Source organism: Myxocyprinus asiaticus, chromosome 47 (genome assembly GCF_019703515.2).
Source record: "Myxocyprinus asiaticus isolate MX2 ecotype Aquarium Trade chromosome 47, UBuf_Myxa_2, whole genome shotgun sequence".
NCBI lineage: Eukaryota > Metazoa > Chordata > Actinopteri > Cypriniformes > Catostomidae > Myxocyprinus > Myxocyprinus asiaticus.
The window spans coordinates 8,420,539-8,439,582 of NC_059390.1; the positions used below are offsets into that span (position 1 = coordinate 8,420,539).

General features: G+C 40.9%; 1 protein-coding gene across 2 annotated transcripts in view; it reads right to left on the reverse strand.

Annotated features, from left to right (window-relative positions):
- The window catches only part of LOC127436390 (signal peptide, CUB and EGF-like domain-containing protein 1), a 105,597-nt gene that overhangs the window by 16,469 nt on the left and 70,084 nt on the right, over positions 1–19,044 (reverse strand). For both annotated transcript variants that reach the window (XM_051690495.1, XM_051690494.1), the window contains 3 exons: positions 13,118–13,234; positions 1,223–1,345; positions 81–197 (listed from right to left, as the gene is read on the reverse strand). In XM_051690495.1, the coding sequence (XP_051546455.1) occupies positions 81–197; positions 1,223–1,345; positions 13,118–13,234 (357 nt within the window). The remainder of the gene's footprint in view (positions 1–80; positions 198–1,222; positions 1,346–13,117; positions 13,235–19,044) is intronic.

Here is a 19,044-nt window from a genome sequence, read left to right on the forward strand (position 1 = left end):
TTGTTGCTTTCTCTCTCTTTTCTTTTCTCCCCCTTAAATATGAATGAGTATCTCTATGTGTTTGGAGATTGTGAACTCACCACCACAGTGTGTTAGTCCATAAAGACTGTAGCCTTTGTGACACACACACTCAAAGCTGCCTGGGTAGTTGATGCAGATGTGGTCACATGTCCTCTCGAAAGAGCACTCATCAATATCTGCGACAGACGAATACATAAATTTACACACACAAAACCGTTGAAACTATTTCCCAATATGGAGGTTTAACCATCAGTATCCTACAAGACAAAAGCAAGCCTGACATTCGCTCTTTTGACCACTTTTTGGTTTTGGTGTTTGCAAAGCAAGCATCATTATAGCTATTGCTTGTAGCACACAGCCTGTACATACTTAACCAACACACCCCTCATTGCCATCCAGTCAGTGTAAGAAAATACACACACATACACACACACCACACACTGATAGCCAGGAAAAGGGTGGTGTGGTGTTTTGGTTGAGCTTAATAAAATAATTTATGTTTGTACTCCTGCTCATGCTCCGACATGCTTTTAGGAATCTGCCACCATTCACCTCTAGTAAACTCAAGTGCATTGTAAATGCACACACATGAGAAGAACACACACCGCATACAACGCAGCATGCTTCCCAACCAAACAGAAGTGAGAGCATGAGGACAGTGTGTGTAAACTGCTTTGCAATACCAGAAAATAAGCTCAGCTGGTATTAATGGTTTTAAAGAGATAGTTGTCCAAAAATGAAAACACTATCATCATTTAAACCTGTATGATTTGCATAAAAAGAAGCATTTTGCAAATTGTTCATGCTGCTCTTTTCCATTCAACAACAGTAGACAGTGACCAGTGACTTTCAAGCTTGAAAAGGGCAATATAAGCCAGATTTTCAGTGTGTTCCTCCCACAACACTATCCTATGGCCTCAGAAGACTTGGAGTATAGCGCACAAGTCCAGTGAACTACTTTTATGGTGCTCTATGGTGTTGTTGTTTTTTTGTTTTTTTGTTTTTTTTTAAGTCGTATGGGTTTGGAACAACATAACGTGAGTACGTATTTGTCTTGTAAGTACAGAATTGTCATTTTTGGGTGAACTATTCCTTTAAGTTGAATCAAGAACTGTCATAATGAAAGACCAAACAGCCATGAACATTTACAATGTTGGTATAAATTCCCACGCAGTTTGTTTGAAAACTGTCAATCACCCACCTTGACATGTGCGCTCATTGGTGAGGAGCTTGTGTCCTTTCTGACAGCTGCACTCGAAACTCCCCACCGTGTTTCGGCAGAAATGATCACAACCTCCGTTATTCTCCAAACACTCATCGATGTCTGCAGAGAAGAGAGAGGGAGAAAGAGAGATGATAAAGATAGTGAAAAGCCAAAAACACTGTGACGTAGAGGTGAATAACCAGTACAAGTACTCTCATAAACAGCTTTTTGGATACATAAACAGTTTTCCTAATACTCACAAAAAAACAGACAGGCAGCAACATACACACACAGTCCCACAACATCATCTTAAATATATCAGCCAACACTGGCAAGCCCTCCACAAACTCAATAAAAGCTAATTCCGTCAACAAATGTGTAGGAAACTGTGTGTGTGAGAAAAAGTGTGTGAGTGTGGAGGAGTTTGGGGTTTCCTTTGCAGTTATTTAAGTAGATCTAGCAAACACACGCTGGCTCGGGTTTGCTCTAATATTAGCTGAATTGAGGTAGTACAGAAAGTTTCCACTAAGGTTAAGACCACTGATACACATGCTAATAGATCATTGGGCAGCAACCACACAAAATTTCCTGATCAATTCTTACAGTAATAGTTATGGTTATTGTTACAATTTATTCATCTTTAATCAGTTTACATTTTAATCAAATTGCCATCCAAGCAATGCCACTGGAAATGAACCTCTGTAAATCAGATGCTTGTAGAAAACTATTAGGCGAATATACATGCTTTAGAAAAAAATCCTGAAACACGCATAAAATACTATTAAAGGACTCAGGTAAATGTTACACAGTGTTAATACTACTAATAGCTATTAATACAAATACATGAATTCCATGCTAATGTTCATATGGATACCAATACTAACACTAGTACTATTAGTAATTAATATTAACACTAAAACTGAGACCAATATTATACTTGTACTAACTAATAATAACAGTAGTACTAATATTAAATAGTGATATTATTACTAACACTAATACTGATAACAATAATAATTCTTACACTAATACTAATACTGATACTGTTACTAATACCGACTCTAATGCTGATACCAATGTGAACATTAATATTAATTTAAATAGTAATATTAATACTATTATTAATTCCATTCATACTTATACATGAACTCCACACTAATTCCATGCTAATGTTCATACTGGCTAGTACTAATACTAATTAATACTAATGGTAATCTGACCAATACTAATACTAATACTAGTACTAACTAATACTTGCGGCAATACTATCACTAATACTGATACCAATAACGATACTGATACTAATACTGACACTAATGCTGATACCAATACTAATACCGATACAAATGTGAACATTAATATTAATTTAAATAGTAATATTAATACTAATATTCACTCCATTAATACTAATACGTTAATTCCACACTAATTCCATGCTAATGTTCATAGTAACACTAGTACTAATACTAATTAACACTTAATTAACACTAAAATTGAGGCCAATACTAATACTAGTACTAACTAATACTAGCAGTAGTACTAATACTAAATATCTAATAATATAATACTAATACTGATACCAATAATGTTACTGATACAAATACAAATAATGATATTAATGAGAACATTAGTAATATTATAAATACTACTTTTAATACTAATACTAAAAGTAATACTGTAGTTTACTTCTGAAACTACTTTTCTAGCCTCAGTCAGTAAAAACATCTCAAGAAATATTAAAGAACTGTTCAACTGTTGAGCTGTTTTCTGTCGGCAGCATAAGAACACTGTAGATCGCTGATAAAAGTAAGTGTGAGCCTGTGCTGTGAGATCAGCCACAATCCCCATGACCTAGAGGAAGTGCTTTATGAAATCTGACAGTTTATTTCCTGTCTACCTGTCAGATGAAGCCCATAAAACACATATGATTAGCAACTTATATATCATATAATACAGTCAATATTTTCAGACCAACTGTTGTAGGATGTGTAACGTGTCTGACAAAAGTGTTTAGCCTTTAAGTAATTGTTTTAACCTGGAAAAGGAATCAGAATGTACACTCTAAATAAGAGGGTTCTTCAAAGGTTCTTTGCTGACTTTATCAGTTCTATTTAGAACCATATCTTCCTGAAGAACCCTTTTGTGCTGAAATGGTTCTTTGCATTGGGCATTGGGGGTTCTTTATTCCCACCCTTTTGATTTTTGAATATAACTGTCAATAAACTATTTCAAAGCCACCGCGTCATTGATGACAGCGCAACCGACCAATTTCAAAGACTTTCAAAACAGACTTTTTTAATATGTCGCTAAAACATTTTAACCATTAGCAGTTTTAGCAGGAAAGTTATCAGGGACAAAAAAATCCCATTAGTACAATTAAATAGGAGTGAAATTTTCTTATTTTTCTTTTGCTTCACTCGCTGTGTTTGAAAGTGAAACTGCTGTGAATTTAAAGTTTACAGTTTATCATTAATGTGCTGTTTGGGAGCCAAATTTGAAGTCATGATTTATAACAATTTTGCTACCGCTATGGCTGTAACTGTTCATGTTGGGGGGATCGCATTTTCTCAGCTCATTCACAGCATCAGAATCAAAGATTATAATACAGTCAACTGTATGGCTGTTACTATTTAAAGCATTTGCAGGACTACTTAAGCAAAATATTTTTTCTCGTTGCAACACTGTCCTCTACGCATTCAATAATTATAAATGATTTTACTCAGAGCTTCTTAACCTTTAGATTTAGAAATGTAGCCCTATAGTCCAAATAAAACCTGTATCCAATTATTTTTTTGCAAATATTTGTAATAATCTTGGGAATTCATGAAGACAGAACCTAGAGCTAATGGCATCTATTTTTCTCTCCCTGCAGGACATGAGACTGATGGACCAAATTTAGTGCTTATTACCTTTAATTAATAATCACAGAATGAATGAAACTTCACCTGTTATTACACAACAGACAATTTTGTCATTGGTTGTTAAAGGCAGCATAGCACGTGGGTAAGTCTTAGCAAAATGTTGAGAAAGTCCATATTAAGCCCTTTAAATTTTAACCTTTACTAAGGAAAACTTGTTATATGATTTTAGATCCATATAAAATTTTCTTATGTATCAATTATTTACTTTGGTTTATGCATAAACATTTTGCCCAGTCACAAAACAAAATAAAATAAAATAAAAACTCATACTTTCTCTTTTTCACATTGTGAACGGCTCACATACTGTACGTATATTGTCCACATATACTGAAACACTCTCTGAACCTAATTGTGTATTTCTATTCAGGCAGATGCAGTTGGACCCCACAACCTCATTACTTGCAGAGAGGAGCTGCCACTCATTTACAGCAAAAAAAGATTTTTTTTGTGAAATTTAGCCTTCATTACATCTTTGTTGAGTTTCCATGGGACTTTGTTCTTCCTTGAAGAATTGGTTGTGAGTATGAAATAAAAAATACTCTCTATATAAAAGATAAAAGAATGTGCAAGTGTCTGTCCCAGCCTTAATGTGTGGAGCAATGTAAGGGTCTGCTATTTCATTTGCATATGCATTTATTGACTCTGTCACGTTATGTATTTATTTATGTATTTATTAATGTGAGTGATGTATGCATTTGGAATTATTTAATCACAATCATTTATTAATGTACTCAGTTGTTTAATGAATGTACTAATGATTGCTGTAAAAACATTGTTATTTTTCTAAAATCTTTCATTTAAATAGAAAATAAAAGTACTTAATTGACACATGCCTTGCTTTTATTTGTTTGCTTGTTTGCTTATATTTGATGAAAACCCATAATTGAGGCTATAATGTTTTATAGGAGCAGATATATAGAGGGGTAAAAAAAATAATAAAAAAAACATCAAAAAGGTTCTTTATAGCACTATTGAGGTTCTATATAACATTTTCAATGAATGGTTCTTTATGGAACCTTCAAAAAAGGGTTCTATTTAACACCAAAAAGGCTTCTGCTATTGTTACAAGCCGAAGAACCCTTATTTGGTACTATTTAGAACTATTTTTCTTAAGAGGTGCTAAATATATGCTTGATCATGTATATCTTGACAAATAATTAAACTTCATGCTGATTCAATCACAGGGTAACAAAAGGGAAACAAAATTATCAAGTCATTTATGACATAATGGAATGTTTAACAGTGATTTAGCTTTCACACTTCCACCAAAACACACACTTACACACATACACATTATTCCAGTGGCTCCTGAGCACAGGCAGGGGGCTAATGAGATTCCACATAATGAAGTTTAATGGGACTAAATAAGCTTTGAGTTTAAGCAAATACATAGAACATTTTCACATCTGTAAATGATAAACAACTGCTGGGGCAAAGACAGAGAGCCTGTGAATATTAATGAGAGACAAAAAGATAACGGAGAGCATGCAAGTAAGCACACACATATACACACATTCTTACAGCTATCTAAATGAGGACATCTCTCCCAGACTGACCAGCTAACAATTGCCCAAAACCAGTTTGACAGAAACATCACTGGATCTAACTTGATTTGCTAAAAAACAGAGCTGTAAAACATGAAAGAAAGAAAGAAAGAAAGAAAGACTATTTGTCACTCTGTGTTGAAAACTCGCATGAAGAATGTGAAATCCCTAAGAGTTCTGGGGCAAACATCCACACTTAGGGATGTGTGTAGCTTTACCAAATATTTAGAGAAAAAAGCAATTAAAATGAATACATTTGTGGAAACATGAACCTCTACAAATAAGTTGGGACAGAGCTACAGGGTCCAGTTTTCAACAAAAGGAACTTTTTCGCTGATCGTTTTCAGGCTGCTCACCTCAGGCTAGCTAATCTCTGAGAAATGCGCTCTTGAGTATGCCAGTGTATTTTTTGGAGATTTAAATGGCCTGTTTTATTTGCTTTGTTCATAAAGGGATTTTGCCATGTAATAACAGGCGCTGCTTGTCCAGAGCCGCCAGGAAAAACCAGCGTGATTTCGCCTGACTCTAAAACTCTTCAGAGCATGCAGAGTCATCTGAGGTGATGCTGCCCTTGCTGCTATTTTGTGGATTACTGAGCTTGACATGTGTTAATACAAACAGAGCATAAGAGAACTGATGGAGAGAACGATGCCAAAAAATAGAGCTGGCCTGTTGAACAACCTTTATCATCTCAGGTCTTTCCAAGGGATGTGCTGAGGTTCTCAGTATGGGATGATTATGTGTTGGTGTCCTCACCAGGACTCTTGTCCCCCAAATGTTCACATGAAATGTACGCCACTGGTTGAGGCTCAGGGACCGGAGTGTTGTTGGCATGATCCCCGTAAGGAGCGAGCCATGGGCCATCATCATTGTGCCCTTGAGCATGGCATTTAACATAGATTGTACCAGGAGTATTAACCCAACAACGTATCACAACATGTATTGCGTAAGTTGTGAATACAAATTCCACCTGTCATGTTGTGATAAATAAAGATTCTATTTAGAGATAATAAATGCAATAATCAGCTCAAATGGACATCGGCCGATTGTTTAAAAACAGCTGATTATCAGGACCGATTATTGCCTGTCGAAAGGGGGCGGAAACACACATCTGACAATTGATCTTTGTTTCAGTGGTTTGTTTACAACTGAGACCAGTTACTCTGAAGCATGGAAAACACGTAGATACATAGAGAATAAAGCTATTATTAATTTTTTTTTTCAAAGTTGTGCAATTAATTATCAGTGATTTGAAACAAGGTAGCAAACAAAATGCAGAACCACCAACCTACTGGTATTGGCTAATGTTGTTCTAAATAATTGGATTTTGGTACACAAATTTTGTATCAGTACTCTAATTCTATTGTATTCTGGACAGCAAACCAAATTTGTTTAATTTTTTATTACACAAGAATAACACACAAATGTTAAATCGGGACACTAGCTTAACCAGCAAGACTTTCTTGGTCTACCAGACAGATATTGGTCGATCAGCTTTATTAGCTAAGTTTTGCTGGTGTACAGCATGGCTATTGCTGGTCCACCAGCTAGACCAGCACCAGAACAGTACTAACCACCATAAATCAGCCTGGATTATGCTGGTCTAACGTGGTCTTTTCAGCATCATTAGCTGTCTGGAATAGAGATGCACCAATGTATCGGCCAAACATCAACACTGGCCAATAAAAGCAATTATCTGCACATCGGACAGCAGCCAACTGTTTAAAAACAGCCGATAACCAGTGCTGATTATTTCCTGTCAAAAAGGGGTCAGAAAAATGCAACGGACAATTAGCCTACAACTCATGCCGTGTGTGAAAGCATAAAAAAATAGAACCAACAAAGTATCAGTACTGGCAGATGTTGTTTTAAATAATCGGATATCGGCAACACAAATTTTGTATAGGTGCATCCTTAGTCTACACGTGTGCATTCTACTCTCTTTTTACAATGGCTAATGCTGAACTCCTTTCTAACCATTTTAGTCACAAAAATACAAGTATGCAGGCCAGTGGAGACGTGCCCTGGGTACTAGTCAACCGGACCATGGAAACATAAGTGCACACACATACAAGAAGCAAAGCATATTCAACCACAGCAACACATATGCAGAACACCATGTTCACTCTCATAATTCATTTCTCCCCGATGACACCACACAAACACCTTCTAATCAAACATCTGGAAACTGTTCACAGTCATTTCAATAACTTTCTTTATCCATTCCCACCTCTCTCACTCTCACTCTGTCTGTCTTTCTCTCACTCTTTCTGTGGGCCATCAAGCTAATGTCTTTCAACAGGCTGGCTGGGATCTCATGTCTGTCAGCGCTGCAGAAAGGCCTTTAATCAAATTCAGGTGATTAAAACATACCCTAAATAGTTTATATTTAAATTATTTTGTTACTAAGGCAAGACGGGACAGCTCCTGATGAATTCTGAATGGGGGGGGGAATCTATGGGATGTGCTTTTTGTTTAGTCTATGGTTAAACTTGGTATATGCGCAGAGTCGCCATGGTAATCATGTAAGTGGCAGTGCTGTCTTTTATTTTATGTGCAACAGTTACATCCAAATTGCATATGAGAGCTGAACACCTATCATTATTGCTATTTCATCTGTCCCTACAGTATCTTCGAGGACTTTAATCTAACCCATTTAACATCATTTAAATAGTCTGTGTGACGAGGAGGAGGGCATGAGGACACACATTCGGCACAGAATCGTCCTAATCAGCCGGGAGGGAGATATGGACGAGCCGGAGACACCAGTTGAAGAGAGAGAGAGAGAGAGAGAGAGACGCACGTGTCTGTGGGTGTGCGTCTATGTTTCGTTGTACTGTATAAATTTGAGTTTGAAATTAAAGTTCTGCTGATTGTTCATTCCGGTTCCCACTTCCTCCTTGGTAGGGAAGACAGGGTCTGCCACAGTGGTCCGAAACCCAGGATAGGAGGAAGATGAGCCGTCAGAAAATCCCTCGCTGCTGGGGGAGGGTCGCGACGCCAAGGAGGTATGATACGGTGGTACTGGAGCGGTTCGCCCAAAGGCGGAGGAGCCTGCTGCCATCTGCCAGGAGACAAAGGAGCCGCTGCCATCCGCCAGAAAGCGGAGGAGTCGCTGCCAGACGCTAGAGGGCGGAGGAGCCACTACCATCTACCGGGGGGGGCTTGCTGCTGTCCACCGGGAGGCGGTGGAGCCACTGATGTCTGCCGGAGGAGCTCGCTACCATCTGCCAGGAGGCGAGGTCCAATGCCATTGCCTGGCGTTGCAGAGGACTGCTGCCCAGCTGGCCGAGGACCGAATGGCGGCGTGGTTGGGGACCGGAGTATTTTTTTTTCTCTCTCTCTCTCTCTCTCTCTCTCTCTCTCCTCTCACTCTCTCTCTGTCTCTCCCCCTTGCTCTTTCCGGGAGAGGGATAAGGACGAGCCGGAGACGCCAGTTGGAGAGAGAGACACACGTGTCTGTGTGTGTGCATCTATGTTTCAGTGTACTGTTTAAATTTGAGTTTGAAATTAAAGTTCAGCAAGTTCCCTGGGCCTCGGTGCTTGAGGGAGCTAGCGGTCCGGCATCCTGCCCGTCGCTGCAACGCGTTCTCCAATCCCCTGTGTCGAATCTAATTAGCATTGGGTTCCAGAGTGCGGGTCTGGCGATGCATCGAATTCGTGCCCAACCCTCCCCGCTCCATTCCTGGACCTACGAAGACCCAGCAGGTAGAGACCGGTCTCCCGAAGAGAGGCGCACTCGGGTTTTAAAGGCAGCGGTGATGAGGCTCTTCATTAAGTTCAGGTGAACCCCATCACGCACCACCGAACGGGGAAAAGTCACTGCGCCCCTCCTCTCTCTCCCCTTCCCACTCCAGTTGTGGGCCTGGCTGAAGAATGGCCCTCTGATGAGGCGGGGCGACGATGATCCACGGGAGGGGCAGATTGTTCCGTCACAGCTAACAAGCAGCTTTTCTTCAAGATTCATCTTTCCTATCCAGCTGAAAAGACCAGCTTAGACCAGAGTTTCCATGCTTGTTTAGGCTGGTTTATGCTTGGCAGTCAATATTGACTTCTATTTGGCCTTGAGCAGGTGGGGTGGGGGGGGGGGGGGGGTTGTCCTACCACCAACCAGTCAGCTTTAAAACAGAGTCATCAGACCAATGACTCAATTAAATGGACCATCAAAGGAGAAGCTTAAAAACCACTGCTTGCTCACACTTGCTACCTAACTGAATGGAGACGTCTTCAGTGTCAGTCTGTCAGATCTAATGTTCACAGCTACAGTCTAATATAACATCCTTTAGCTGGATGTTCAGTTCACATTCATATCTGCTACATAACTTTATTACATGCTATTTTTACAAAGCTCAATTACAGGCAGTCAGTGGTTACTTGCACAGCACACCTGTGATAACTGACCCAAAAGTATGTGCGTGTGTGTGTGTGTGTGTGTGTGTGTGTGTGTGTGTGTGGGCAGGTTTGGGTGGTTTATGAGAAAAACATTTTAGGTTACAAACTGGTAGAAACAAGGGTAGTTTGCTATAAATGTGGTTTATGTGGACATTTCTAGTGTCCCCATAATTCAAATCACTTAAAAAACTGGTAATAAACTATGTTTTATTGAAAATGTAAAAATGGGGGTTAGGTTTATGGGTAGGGTTAGGGAATAGAATCTATAGTTCGTACAGTATAAAAATCATTATGTCTATGGAGAGTCCTCATAATGATAGCTGCACCAACATGTGTTTGTGTGTGATAAATGGTGTGTCACTGAGCAGATCTAAAGGCTCATGTTGGATTTATGAAGGCAGACCCTCAGGCAGGCCTAACTATTAGGGCAGGTCACAGCCAAACCAGACCAACATCCATCTTACAGTACGAATGCAGACACACATAACACTTCACAGTGACAACACTCATACACAATATCACCCTTTCAAAGCCATAATATTCAAGAAGTACATTTAGCACAAGCAAGTTAAATCAAGAAAACTCTATACTTACACAAGGGGTCATGAGGCACGTCCCAAACCACACACTTCTGCACTATTCTATGTCATTTTGAAATGTAAGTAGTGTGAGTAGTATTTTAACACTGAAAATGCAACAAAATTTTTTTTTACTACAAGTACCCGGATGATGTACTTCTTCAACCATCAAAAAAGAGTGTGGAATGTTGGACACTTCATGCACTCAGCGCTGATGTCTTACCATACGTAGCGGAAGGGGCGGAGTTACCTGGCTGCGTTGCTGGTCTGACAAAACAGTTGTAAATAATGGAGAATGTAGCAACTAGCGAAACTTCAGTGAAGAAAGCACCTTACAAATGTAAGTTGAATGCTTTACCATCAGAGCTTGGGAGGGCTTGGGAACGTGTACGCACTTGTGATGCCATCAGCCGGTCAGCACTGTCATGATGTAATTTTTCTGCAGCTCCAAAGTGATTAGTCACATGGAATTTAAGGCACAGGTGATTGGCTTAAAAAGTTCCCCGATTCTGTGAGCAAAGTCATCAGATTTCAAATCTCATGCTTTCATCCTGCACCAGACAAGAAACTCCCATTGCAATGAATGGGAATGTCAACAATAGCTCACTTCAGCAGAGTTGGGTAAGTTACTCAAAAAGTTATCCATTAAAAATGACTGATTACTTTTCTAAAATTGTATTCAGATTACCTTGCTGATTACTTCATCGAAAAAGTAATCACATTATTAATTTCATTACTTTTAACAGAAATGGTTTTGTTTTCTGCAAAACAAATTCAAAATAATGTTTTATTTTGTTCATTGTCAGTTCACCGAAAATGAACTGCCAAAAGCTTCCAGCCGGACTGCGAGGCACTCCTCACTGACCTCTGCCTGGATCATCTTGGTCTTAGGATGGACTACACAGCGAATAAACTGCTATTAACTGCAATCCAATCAAACAGCGAGTAACACTTCTCTGACCACTGCTTGCATCATGTTCTTTAAATGGAATGCATAGACAATAAATTAATGCCAACTAAAGCCTTTATCAGCCAAATAACAAAGGACACTGCATCTACGTGCAGTCAATTTGGGATGGACTTCAAACACACTTAATCATTAATCTTACAGTTCAGTCAGTTTCCTTTAGTTTTAAACATTGCCCACCAACATCTACTCAGTAAATGACTTGTACTACACAGATAACTAATATTGCCATTATATTCTTGCTATATAGCCAGAGAGGAACTGGCTCCCCCAGCTAAGCATGGTTTCTCCCAAGGTTTTGTGTCCCTTGCCACAGTTGCCTTTGGCTTGCTCACTGGGGGCCTAAAGACAAATATTTTTTAAGGCATGATTTTCAATCAAATTTTTTAAACTACTAAATAAGGACTTTAAGATATTACAGACGTTATAGCATAATTTTATTTGTTATACAAATAAAAATGACTTGCCTTGACTTGACTTGTCGCATGCAAGTCGGCATGACACGTTTCTCTCTTACAATGACTTGTTAGAGAGCACACATAACAAATTTCTTTGTAATCAGATTACTCCCAACTCTGCTCTACAGGTATTATAGACTTCCATGTGCTGACCTCAGGATGGCGCTTTGCATGTGCATGAATGAGTGTGTGTGTATGAAGCCCAGGTTTTGTATGACAGCCTCACTAATCAAATAGTGGTTGGTTTTGTGGAGGCGTTTTTGCTGTATGGTGCAGACAGGACCGTCTAAACTCTTTTACGCACATATGTGCTACATTCTCTTCTTTTCAGAAGAAAGGGTCACATGAACACATCTAATCACTACGGCAACCACCCAGGAAAAGAAAAGAAGGAAAAGACCATTTCAAACCTACAGGTGCCACACCTTCCACTCTAAGATGCTATAGTAAATCACCCATATGCACATCCACACACACTCATTCATTTTCAAACTTAGGTAGACTAGTCTTCAAGTCTTCAGTTTGCAAGTTTCCAGACCAAAGCATGGTCAGTGAGTTCTTGCATGTGTTTGTTTAGAGAGAACCCACCATCACCCTGTGCCAAGATCGCTTCACGGCAGTCTTACTTTGAAACCCCTGGCCATTGACGTCAAAGCTAGAATTTCGGAAGAAGAAATGCTTCGCGGCCAGAGCAACAACAACACGACCATCATCGACCCATTCCACACGACAGGACACACAGACGTAGAGTGAGTTGGTCTTGGCTTGGGATCATACACCCCCACACATCCGCCCATCCACACACACATGCTGTACACCCAGCGATACCTGACCATTTTGAGCAAAAGAATTCATTTAATAATGTGTCTCCAATTTTATCTGAGCCTCGCAGTCTAAATACAGGAAATCTCAAATTGCTCCCTGACATTCAGGAGCTCACGGAGGGAGGAAAAACAGAGATATGCTCCTCGTGACTTTAAACATAAGTCACTCACACACAAACAACATGCATCTACATAAACGCACACTGACCTTTGCAGGTCTTGCCGTCAGGTTGCAGGGTGAAGCCCACCGGACAGCTGCAGCGCACTCCAGTGGCCGTGTCTTTGCAAGTAAGATCGCAACCGCCGTTATTCACCGCACAGGTCTCTGGGTAAACAAACAAACACAGTACGGGACAGATAGAGGAAATAAGGAAGCATAAACACAATTAAAAATCATTATAGCAAGACATTAGAACAAACAAATGCTTTTCAAATGTTATCTGTTAGGTATGAGACACAGTAAAAGCTGACTTGTGTAATTTTTTCTCAGATTAAAATGTAAAGAAAATTATAAGTAATCCATATGTTGGTGGATTTCCCCAAACAGTGGAAACATTGCTGTTTGTTTGAGCATCTGATTGGTCGGACACAGCAACTTTGTCTCAACCAATGCCGTGAGTTTGGGGCTGGACTATCTGTTTGTCAAACAATGGAAGATGGTGGGAAGTGTTTGGAAAACCTGTCGGAAAACAGTTCATTTTGCAGTTTCGTTTGATGTTAGTGGAGTAGAAATCACACACTTCAGCTTTAGCAAAATAGAACTTCTTGAGGATGTACAGTTATATTGAGAACTAAGCTTGAACAATACAATATTTGGAAATGTGTGCGTAAATAATAAAACTCAATGTGTGTAGCAGGCATTGTAATATTTTATATCAAAGCATAACAAAAATAGCACTTTAGCACTGACCTTATAATATGACAAGGTTCATGACAGAGCTAAAAACACATTCAATGAAAAAAGACTGGATTTTAAAAATAGGACACATTATTTTATAACCACATCATCCTCCAGCAATTAGCCAAAGATAAAGAATTCCTTGGCTTTACTGTCAATCAAAAAAAAAAAAAAAAAAGACAAAGGATAGATTTCTCTAATGAAAGGGAAATAAGAAAACTTTTCTGTGAATTTCTGAGGGTGGAGGGTGATTAGCAGAGGGTGAGCTGGTTAGTCTTTTCACATGAATGAATGTGGAGAGAAGTCACAATAAACAAGAGAAAAGTTAGTTTAACTTGCTTTAAGATGCACAAGAGCAATACACTGTAATAGAAGCATGAATCTGAACCAGATTTTTTGTTCATATGTTAAAAAATGGCATTTATTGATTGATGGGGGAGGGATTTAGATTTATGCTCTGCCTACAGTTCCACGTAACTGTATATTAAACATAAAAATGCTCTGGTTGGCTGCTGTTTCGCCTTGCGCTACATTTTTGGGAAGACAAATTACTAACCACTTGATACTTGTTGCGTTGCAACTGATTAAGAAACACTGAAAGGTTACTACAACTGATATGAGTTTTACTACTTCTCAAGACATGTAAAGTCCCAGTCTCCAGGTCAAATGATACAGAACTACTTCAAAGAGCCAACATCAGGAAACTGATGTCCTCTTGAGCCAAGATGGTGGTTTCATCCGTTTGGGAACAGTTATGAGATGAACATATAGTCCAACACAAAGACCCACAGGCAATTTGATTTGGGACACAAAAGCATGAAGGAGTGGAAGATCTCCATCCTCAGCAGGACAGTTTTTCTGTGGGTTGAGGGAGGGGCGAAGAGGTTTTCCATTAATGATTTATTAAGCATGTCAAAGACCCTGTTATTAGAGTCTAATGCTATGGGCTATTCAACTACTCTAAGAACAGCTGGACCTTCTTTGCCCAGGGACATGGCTGTACACAGGACATGCATGCACACAGACATGCACGCAAACATATGGGTTAATAAAACTATCTGTTATATGTCACAAATGCCTGCATAAAAATCTCTATAAAGAGCGTTAACTCTAAATGGGTCGGTCAGAAAGTAGAGCCTTCTGATTGATGGGTACAGTAGGTTGATTAAGCTGACAGTGAAAGACTATAAAGTACTCTTTGTCAAATACCTGCACAACTTTTTCTCTAAATAGGTGTGGCTGCCTGTAAATGGGCGTGGTCAAAAAGTAGAGCTTTCTGATTAGGTTTTCCACATTAGGTTGACGAAGCTAGCAGTGAATGACTATTAATTTTTTCTCTATCAAATATCTGCAAAAATTTCTCACTAAAAGAGTGTAGTTAGTTCTAAATGGGCATGGCAAAAGCAACAGAGCCTTCTGATAATTACAGTAGCTTAAGCTGGCTGTGAATGACTATTAAAGTATTTTCTCTATCTAATAAAGGGGTGTGGCTCACGCGGAATGGGCGTAGCCAACAAAGCAGAGCCTCCTGATTGATGATTGCAATGGGTTAATGAAGCTGGGTGTGGGTGACTGTTATCATATACCTGCACAAATAATCTTTTAACAGTGGGCATGGCTAACCATAAATGGGTGTGGTCAAATAAGTAGAGGCTTTGGATTGATGGATATGTATGTTCATACATCTCTCTTTGATGAAAGATTAAGATTCCTAAGCTGTCATGTCCATGTAAGTCAGCTCCTACTGGCAAAGGGCCAGATAAAACTAGAAACCCACAGATACATACACACACAAGACAGATTCTGACCGAATGCCCGCCCTCTACCCCACTGCTGAAAAGCAGCCCTTTTCTGGGAGCTGTATGAATCCACACAGGCCTTCCACAGAATGACGGCTTGTGGGGCCACAGAAATACAGTGTAAATTACTAACCCAGTGTTAAGTATGAACAGTGTGAAACATGGAACAAGACAACCCAGGGTTAACAATTTCAAGTGTGAAAAGCCAAATGGACCATGCATTATACTGTATTTGACAGACATACCCACCAAGACGTAGCAATGAGTGGACTTTTTCTGTGCCAGTAGATACGTAGGGTCAGCAGTTGGTGCCGACAGACTTGGCTTCCCAAGGTGTGAAGTTTATTTAAATCACGTTCTGAAGGTCAATGCATCAAAAATCAGCCCTTTCCACATGTGCCTGACACATGTTAGTTTATTTAGATCCAATTCCTTAAATTCCACCCCCCACCCTGCTGCTAAGTGAACACCTTTTAAAAACACCTCTTTGTGCTCTTCCTCGTTCAGTGTGCCTTTCCTGCCTTATTCTCGTAATCTCTTCTTCTCTGTGACTCTGGGTTTCCCATCATGCCAGGGTAACAATAATTGCTTTCTTTCTGACACTGACTTTCCAGTTTAATTTGTCAGTATTGGTCACATCCTGGTGCTGTTGGCCCAAGCTGTGACAGCAGGGCAGGATGAAGCGAGAGCGGCGAGTGTCAAATCTAACATTCTCTTGTGGCTCCTTTGTGATAGAACACACACAGTAGAACAAACACTCAAATGCAAAGCCAGGATACTAGTGTGAATCTGTCATAACGGGCCTATCTGTGCTTTATGAAACTTGGAATATGATTTAAGAGGGGAAAACGATGAGGTCAGTGAGTATGTGGGTGATGACATCACATTGTTGACAAGTTCTCTAAATTCTTCAAAACCTCTCCAAACAGTTTGTGTTAAGAGATTTAGTGTGTGCATACAAGTTAAAAACTGTTAACTTGTCTGTGTGTGCACAGTATCTATCTATCTATCTATCTATCTATATATATCTATATATATCTATATATATATATATATATATATCTATATATATATATATATATGCAACTCAAAAGGGTATTTATTTTTTAAACACAAATTCGCTTTCCAGCGTAACACAAAAGCACACACATAAACACTGCTGCGCATGTCTCTCTCTCTCTCTCCCACTGGCATCTGGCTCACTCTTAAATTCGTCTCCACTCTCACTGCAATGACAAACAGCTGTTAGAGATAATCAGTGACAGGTGATGACCCTCATCTTTCTCATCTCCCGATCTCGCTCTCCATTCCCAAGCCGGTGATCGACCACGCCCCCACCCCCACACACCCCCATCGCCCGACTTAGGCCATGGAGTCATCCAGCCTACCCATTACTCCCCCCCCACCCCCATATTTGAGGAAGTCCGCAACAACCATCTGTGCCCCCGACCTGTCGACCACCTCAAACTTAAATGGCTGAAGAGTCAGATACCAACAAGTCATCCGCACGATAGAGCCACTGGAGCAGGCCGTATTCCGAACAGAGGGTGAAAGCCCATCCCAGGAGGAAGTATCGAGGCATGAGGACAGCCCACTTGATGGCCAGACACTCTTTTTCAATGGTGCTGTACCTCGCCTCTCTCATCGAAAGCTTCCAACTGATGTACAGCACTGGGCACTCCTCCCCCAGTGACCCTCCATCGGATTATGATGAGCCATCTGGAATAGCATTTCCTGACGGCTCACCGGTATCAACAACTGGGATGAATCCTCTTTTGTCTGAGCATCCTGGGTCACTCGATACAACCGATCATTTGTAATAGAAAAATACGGATATGAGAGTGCAATGTCTGGCTGAAGACGCTGACCATCAATTACTTTCACTTGGTCGAAGGGGTGTCTAAGGGTCTCGTCTAGAGTCTGCTCTAGAGGAAAATCCCTGGCGGGGAATCCTCTAAGGGCTGGGGAAGCCAAGACCTCCCCCTCCCTTATGTCATCCTGATGAGGAGCTGACGTAGATGGCCCTGGCTCTGTCACCCCAACCAGTGCATTGTTAGAGGACCCATCCACACAAATTACCCTCAATGAAGTAGTAAATTCCAGCCAATTTGTACCCAAAATTAGTAGATGGGTGAGGCGGGGACTAACTGCAGCATCGACACTTTGCTTTTGTCCCCGAAATTGAATCGTAAAAGTCACTACAGGATAATCGTGGACATCACCCTGTGACTAGAACCCAAAGCCTCATCTTGAACCAGGCATTGATGAAGGTTTGGCTGCAACCCAAATCCACCAAAGCCTGGTATGTACCCCCTTAATACTCACGGGTATGCGCTACATCCCAGCTCGATCGGGGGTGGCCTGCGACATGTCGGGGACCCGAACCAATGTCACCACCTCCATCACCGGGCATTTTTCCTGCAAATGCCAGGGCTCCCTACAGTTCCAGCAGACCGGCCCAGACTTCGCGCCCACATCAGCGGGTTCACAAACCTGGAAGTGAGAATGGAGAGGGACAGGGGAATTCAGTGGGTAGTGCAGCCCCTGAAGCCGGGGAGCCGGTTTGGGAGGGGGAACCCCCCCATTTCCAGGGAGGAGGAAGAGGACGGAAGGAAGGGGTGGGAACAGAAGGAGGGGAGACAGGACAGAGAGAGAAAGAGTGAAAAAGAAGGATCTCGGGGCTCGCCAGCTCCCGAATACACAGCCATGTGGTCCTCTGCCAGCTGGATGGCCGTTTGGAGCAATGCGAGGCGATGGCACTGGACCCACTCTACCATCCCTCTCAGAATCCGAGCAATAAACTGCTCCAGTACCACCAGATCAATCACGGTCCCAACATTGTGTTGCTCAGCCAGCAACCACCTCTAGCAGGTGTCCCTGAGCTGCTGGGCGAAGGCAAACGGTCAGCCGTTATCTCCAAGGGTAAGTGCGCAGAAGCGTTAGTGCTGTTTCTCTGGTGTCAGGCAACCCACTGCAGGATGGCTTTCCTTAAGTCCACATACACCAGGAGGTTCTCCACTGGTAACTGCTGTGCCACGAGCTGGGTCTTCCCGGAAAGTAATGGAATCAAGCGGACCTCCGCTTGGGCCTGGAGGAACCGCTGCTATGTGCGCAGCTCAAGGAGCACCTGATGCTGGGACTGGTGGATGCTGGCGAGGGTCTTGAACACTCCCTCCAAAGGTGAGGCTTCCATGGCGGCGTTCTTCCTCCTTAATATTCTGGGGTTTCAGTACCACTGTAACAAGTTCTTTAACTCTCTACAAGGAGGAAGCGGGAGACGGTGAAATCCAACTCAAAAGGGTATAAATTCGCTTTCCAGCATAACACACAAGCACACACATAAACACTGCTGCGTGTGTCTCTCTCTTCCACTGGCGTCTTAAATACATCTCCACTCTCACTGCAATGACAAGCAGCTGTTAGAGACAATCAATGACA